This window comes from Lupinus angustifolius, chromosome LG11 (assembly GCF_001865875.1).
Source record: "Lupinus angustifolius cultivar Tanjil chromosome LG11, LupAngTanjil_v1.0, whole genome shotgun sequence".
Taxonomy (NCBI): Eukaryota; Viridiplantae; Streptophyta; class Magnoliopsida; order Fabales; family Fabaceae; genus Lupinus; species Lupinus angustifolius.
The window spans coordinates 10328637-10335143 of NC_032019.1; the positions used below are offsets into that span (position 1 = coordinate 10328637).

Sequence of the window (6507 nt, forward strand, 5' to 3'; positions counted from 1 at the left end):
GAACTATTGAAAATTTACTTTTACTAAATATTATGATCTGAAATATGTATTGACCTATCATATAATGGAGAGGAGGTAGACTCTTTTTAGGACTAATGCCATGGTTACTTTTTACCTTTTCTAAGTGCTACCCAACTTAGAAAAATGCTATCAGTTTGCCTCATCAGAAGTAGATAACAAATATAATACAATTACACACACTTGTCGCTTCATCCACACCATCTGCGAACAAGAGTGGTCACGTATGACACGTACCCATCACGTGTCGAAAGGAGCATGAACAACGACGTATACGTGTGATGAGCAGCAACCTCGTATTGATACAAGGTTTCCATTAACCTCATGCTATAAATGTCTGTGTTTGAAACTGCATGTTGTGAGCAGTGACAGTGATTATTGTTATTATTGTGTCTTTTAAAATGTCTCAGTTGTTGGATAAAGCCAAGAACTATGTGTCGGAGAAGATCAGTGACGTGGCGAAGCCTGAGGCAAGTGTGACCAACGTGGATTTTAAACGCGTGAGTGGGAATAACGTCGAGTTCTTGTCCATGGTCTCTGTTCGTAACCCTTACTCTACTCCCATCCCAATCTGTGAGATTAGGTACTCTTTCAAAAGCGCAGATAGGTAATTCCCATCTCAACTTCTTCATTTACTTGGATTTTAAATGATCATAAAGATTTATGCATAATAAGTGTATTATTTATTATTTATTTATATTATTTTTATTAAAGAGTTAGTAATTGTTGAATATTATAAAGTATATAAATATCTTATATTATATCTTTTTCCTCATAATAAAAACTTATTAAATTAATTTTTGTAACCATAACTGTATGATTTACTCATTGCATACCAAAATAAAGAAACTTTTTGTTGTTGATGAATTTCACATTTTCTGTAAGACTTTTTATCTTAATGTGGTATAGAGATCTTTATGTTTTATATATAAAAAACTTATCTAATATCTTTATGATGCCATGAAATTTTCTCTACAAAAAGACAAGTTTTTATTGGCAAATATTAATATTTTTTGTTTGATGAGATTTGATCCTTCAATCTCCATATCTTTATCACTTCATTTCTTAAATTATCCATCTAATTATCTTATGACTCCAAAAAGATCATGTGTTGTAATTGATGAGATTTAAATTTTAATTAAAGTCAAATAGAGTACTACCATGTACCAAGTCTTTCATATTTTAGTTTTGTACTTTCTAAGTTATATATGTCTGGGAAATGACACTTTAGACAATTTGTTGAAAAAGCTATTTTTCTTTCTATCTGATTCATTTTTGCTATGCTTTTTAATATTTTGGTCATAAAAGGGAGATAGCATCAGGAACAATACCAGACCCAGGATCATTGAAGGCAAAGGACACAACAATGGTAGATGTACCGGTGAAGGTACCCTACAGCATATTGATGAGCTTAGCAAAGGACATTGGAGCTGATTGGGACATTGATTATCAATTAGATATAGGACTCATTATTGATGTTCCTGTAATGGGTAACATCACAATTCCACTTTCTCAAAAGGGAGAGGTCAAGTTACCAACCCTTTCTAGCATGTTTGCCTAGTCTCATGGTTCAAGCTTGGAACAAATAATAAGTGAATACAATATACACCCCGTGATGTTATGTATCCTCTAATATGCACTAGTATTTCTTTGCTACTTTGGTTCTACCTATGTAAACTGTACTTGGCATAGAAACATTTGTGTTTATTGAGAGTCCTATTTACAACGTAATTACTATCATTTTATTCTAAACTCGTATTACAAATTATGTTTTATACGTTTTTTGGCGTCAACGAAAAGCAGAAGATTCCAAAATTTTAATTAGCATTACATACTTTTAAAAATAGTGTATCAACAGAATTTGGGACAATAAATTTATATTTTATGCATCATAAAACAATGCACCCTAATCGTAATAAGCCTGCCAAATTTTACTATCCACTGAACTATACTTTTATTAATTATTTATTTATTAAAGAGTGCATGGACCCTTATATTAAATCATCCCTACTATTGTACATACATTACTATTGTACATACATTTCTATTGAAACTATAAATTCAGACATACAATCAAGAAACACTACAATATTCCACTTCTAACCAGACAAGCATAAATGTCATCTTATTCTTGTAGATTTTATATTTTGACACCCCTAAGTATATTCTAAAATCTACTCAATTTATAGATTTCACATTTAGACAGACACCTCTACTACAACCTATAACACATTTAGAGCCTAAAATATATATACTAGTCTTCGAACTATTTGAGACTTGTTCAAGGATTCGGTAAGGAATCCACTACTCGTAATTATTTTCAATTTCTTATACGAGGCTTTGTACAACGAAGAAGAGCTTTTATAATGAATAGAGTCAAGTAGAAAAACCGTTCTCTTTAATAAAGGCAACAATTTTTTAACTATGGTAGTCTAAGGCGTTGTCTTTTGTTTAGACAACGGTTTTTTTAATTTTGGCAACACTTTTTTAAAACCGTTGTCTAATAGTTTAAAATAGGCAACGGTTTTCCTTCATCGGTAACACCAACGGTTAACAACCGTTACCTATAACAAAAGGTAAAAACTGTTGTCATTGGTCATATAGGTAACAACATGAAAATCGTTTACTTTGTGTTGGAGAATATCTCCATCCGAAATCCATAGATTAAACGCGGAAGTCCTTATGACCATGGTTTTGTTCCCATAACCTAATGTTTATGCCCATACATAAACCCAAATGGAACAACCATGGTCCAGGCCGAAGAAACTCTAAATGAGTTCATGGTGAAGATGAAGAATATACTTTGTTGACCCATTTCAGAATCTCGAAGGTATAGGGTGCAATGATATGTCAGATGTAAGAGCGCCTAATGGTTTGCCTTATGCTTCTCTAGAGGGGAATGAGAGAGCTCTTTTCTTGAGTGTATGCCTTATGGTGAGGAGTATGCCTTATATATTATAGCCTTATGGATGAGTTGATAGTGTTATATCCTTATGGATAACACTATCCTCATCCTACCTTATTCTCATCAACCATTACACTTGAGAACTTGTTGCTCTACAAATGGGGACCATAACCCATAAAAGTAACCCCGTAGTGGTTACTACTTTAGTTGCAATAATTCTGATTCAGTCCCTTCATCAAATCAGAATTGCCCGAAGGTATCTACACTTATATTATTTCATGACACATATGCCCTTAGCCACCAAATTAATTACTGAAGATCATTTATATTTTGGCTAATTACATAATGGTCATAACACAATCATTTGTGACTCATAAATTGTCAGAAATTCTAACACTTTGATCATTTAAAATAGGCAACGGTTTTCCTTCATCATTAACACTAACGGCTAAAAACCGTTGCCTATAAGCAAAGGTGGAAAAAATAGGAATAAACTAGCCTTGAGAAGAGATATACTTAGAAGAACTTAAATGGATTGAGAAGATATATGCACAAGTTAATTAACCAATAAACTAGACTTGAGGTATGCTCCTCCTCCCTGGTGTACAACAAAAATAATAATTGGTATTTGTCACTATTACATGATATGTTATATGTCTGTACCAATTATGGTATATGGTTGGATACAATTTGAACATAACAAAAACTATAAATTTAAAACCTTGGTAATATATAACTTATGGTCATATCTAAGTCGCTAACACGATATACGAGTTGAAGCATTTTCCGGTTGTCCTGATTCAGCCAATTTAGTACTTGTTCCTGTGTAACAGCATAAGACAAGTTCTCAGATGCCTTCACACAAACGCAGTTATCATCTTGTCTCAACAACTTGAATGATTAACAACACAAAACATATTCAATTCTCACATAAACATCAACACAAACATATAAACACATAAATATGAAACTTAACAGCCTCAACATATAATTCCTTCAGGTTTCTTAGTTGGATTTCCTCCATTCTTTGTTTAAATTGTAGATTTTAAAATATCAGCAGGTCTTCAAATTTTATACATCATAAAACCTGCTCTACATTAAAATTTTATAACAGAGTCATTTCACCCTCTAACCTTTGCAACATAACAAGAAGCACCAAAAAGCTTTGAATCGTCTGAATTGACATCCCTATCTTTCAATCTCCTCTTTATTTGTTCTCGCGCACCAATGTAAGTGACCCCATACACTAATGTCATCACAGTTTGCTTAACCAAAAAAATATAATGGACAAGTAGGTCACCTTGAATGTAAGTTTCATAGCAATTCATGGTAAATAACTAATCACCTTTAATCACTTGACACTTAGTGATTATGCGTCCTAATTTTGATCAATTCAATCCAATAACATGTACTATTGAGTATCACCCATTCATTCAGCCAATTCACCTTCATTCAACAAATTAATTCAAATTCTACCTGGAAAATCTAAATCCATTCAAAGAAAAGCACACAATTAGTTATAATAAATAGAGTACTCTGTATTGAAGGTTATCCAACATATAAACAAAATAAATTCCTTGCCTCGTTGAAGTGAATTATATTCAGGTGTAGAAGGGACCTAAGGTTGATAATCTCTCTTGCCACAATCTCATCAATCTATATTTTACAGGTAAATAAAAATGAACAAAGAAACATAGAGGTTAGAATAATAGCTTTTATTAAATATGTTAGTCTAGTTTAAATGCACAATGTGCTTGTTCTCTCTAAACTCTGCCTTAATAAGCCTCTTCCTTGTTACCAACTCCATTAGGACTACCCCAAAGTTGTAAACTTCACTCTTCTCTATCACCTTAGAAGTGTAGCCATCTATATAAACACTGGAGATTAGAAAGAGTTATTTATGATTTTGTGATGTCAAAATTTCCAAAATAATAGATAGTGATCATCAAACAGTTGTTTATGTATATATTTTTTAGTCACAAAAAATTGAAAGTTGTGTTGTATAGGCCCACCTCAATTATATAGTTATTGAGTCATTCAACATTCCATTGCTCGTCACTTGTTCTTATTTTAAACTATTAATCGCTTAGTCATGATTTCCTACTACAAATTGGTTTATATTCGTTCAACCTAATCTGAAGTTTATAGGTTCTTCAAACGTATTATATATATCTGCTTCATACAAGATATATTATAAATTTGAACAACTAATATAAATTTAGGAATTACCACAAAATAGTCTAGCTAGTGTTTGTTTCAACACATGGTGCAATTTTCTTTTTCAACTTATAATTTAGCCTTTGCCTCTTTGCTAGAGTTGCGTGTCTGAGTTGCTAACTTCCATTGTTTATAAAAATACCATTGACTCTTCCAGTGCTTGCATAAATAATTTTGTTCAAGAGCACCACGCTAAAGCACTATCTAGGTTTTTGGAAAAGAGAAAGGATAGGTAGACATCATGAACTCTCACACAAATTTAATATACATAACCCAAATTCGAAACCCTAGAATTAAAAAATTGAATATATGACCAAATATAAATTGCAATTAGAGTAATTGAAGTTACCTCAATGGCGAAATATTCTAATACAGGGGAACTGGCGCCAACATCATCGGCATACTTTATGACCGACGGGGAATTGAAGACCGAATTTGCTGCTTCATGAGGTGGCCTTCTTGACTGACCAAGAATAGCGAGAAGAATACAAGTGGTCTCTCTAGTCTTCTTGGCTTTTGCCTTCGTGAGAATGACTTCACGAGAAGAATGACTTCATGAGGAAACAATAGCAAGAAGATGAGACAACAATGTTAAGGGAAGAGAAGAAACCCTTATTTGCTTCAAAAAACTTTAAAATATAATTGTCCCTTCAGATCTTTAATATAGATATAGGAGAACGGTTTTGTGTAAAGAAGTAATTTTGTCTTTAAAAGACATTAAAACTAGGAGAACGGTTTTAATAAAATATAAGGGTATGTACACAAAATTATTTAACCATTGTATGTCATAATTTAATAGGCAATGGTTTAAACACCATACTCTAAAGGTAAATAAAAAATTGCAAAAAAAAACCGTTGTCTATTTTGTTTTGACAATGGTTTTATATTGTTGTACTATGTAAATGCAAATAAAAAGAGTTTAAGAGAACAGTTTAAAAAACTGTGGCCTAATGTGCTCTAAGACAATGGTTTTAAAACCGTTGACAGTAGATGCGTTGTCGTAACTCAAAAATGTAGTAGTTCTATGCGTAACATTTTAGATTAGTAAGTATTTATTTTCTAATTTTGGAGAATTAGATATATTATTTGTGTTTGGTCAACTTTAATTATAATTTTTTACCTCTTTATTATAATGTTTAATTTAATGTGAGAGGTGGTTAATGTGTTGATGGTGATTATGTAAAAAAATTAGAAATTAATAATATTAATGGCAAAATATGAAGAAAAAATTAGTGATGATGACGGTGACATCATATTTTGCCTTTATGTTACATTATAGATACATGTATTATTTTATAAAGGAATAAAATTATCTCTATATATTCGGTGTTTAGGCTATATGTTAGACGATACTAGAAAGAATATAG

General features: G+C 31.9%; 1 protein-coding gene across 1 annotated transcript; it reads left to right on the forward strand.

The window, feature by feature from the left end:
- LOC109361329 (desiccation protectant protein Lea14 homolog) lies at positions 383 to 1640 on the forward strand. The gene is made up of 2 exons (XM_019606779.1): positions 383 to 625; positions 1327 to 1640. Exons 1-2 carry the CDS (start codon positions 420 to 422, stop codon positions 1577 to 1579), a joined length of 459 nt encoding a protein of 152 aa, XP_019462324.1. The 5' UTR covers positions 383 to 419; the 3' UTR covers positions 1580 to 1640.

What these genes read in the sequence shown, in the direction of transcription:
- LOC109361329 (XM_019606779.1), top strand. Translation starts at nt 420, where the DNA reads ATGTCTCAGTTGTTGGATAAAGCCAAGAACTATGTGTCGGAGAAGATC. An exon ending in TCTTTCAAAAGCGCAGATAG is followed by an intron (nt 626 to 1,326) that starts GTAATTCCCATC and finishes TGGTCATAAAAG; the next exon opens with GGAGATAGCATCAGGAACAA.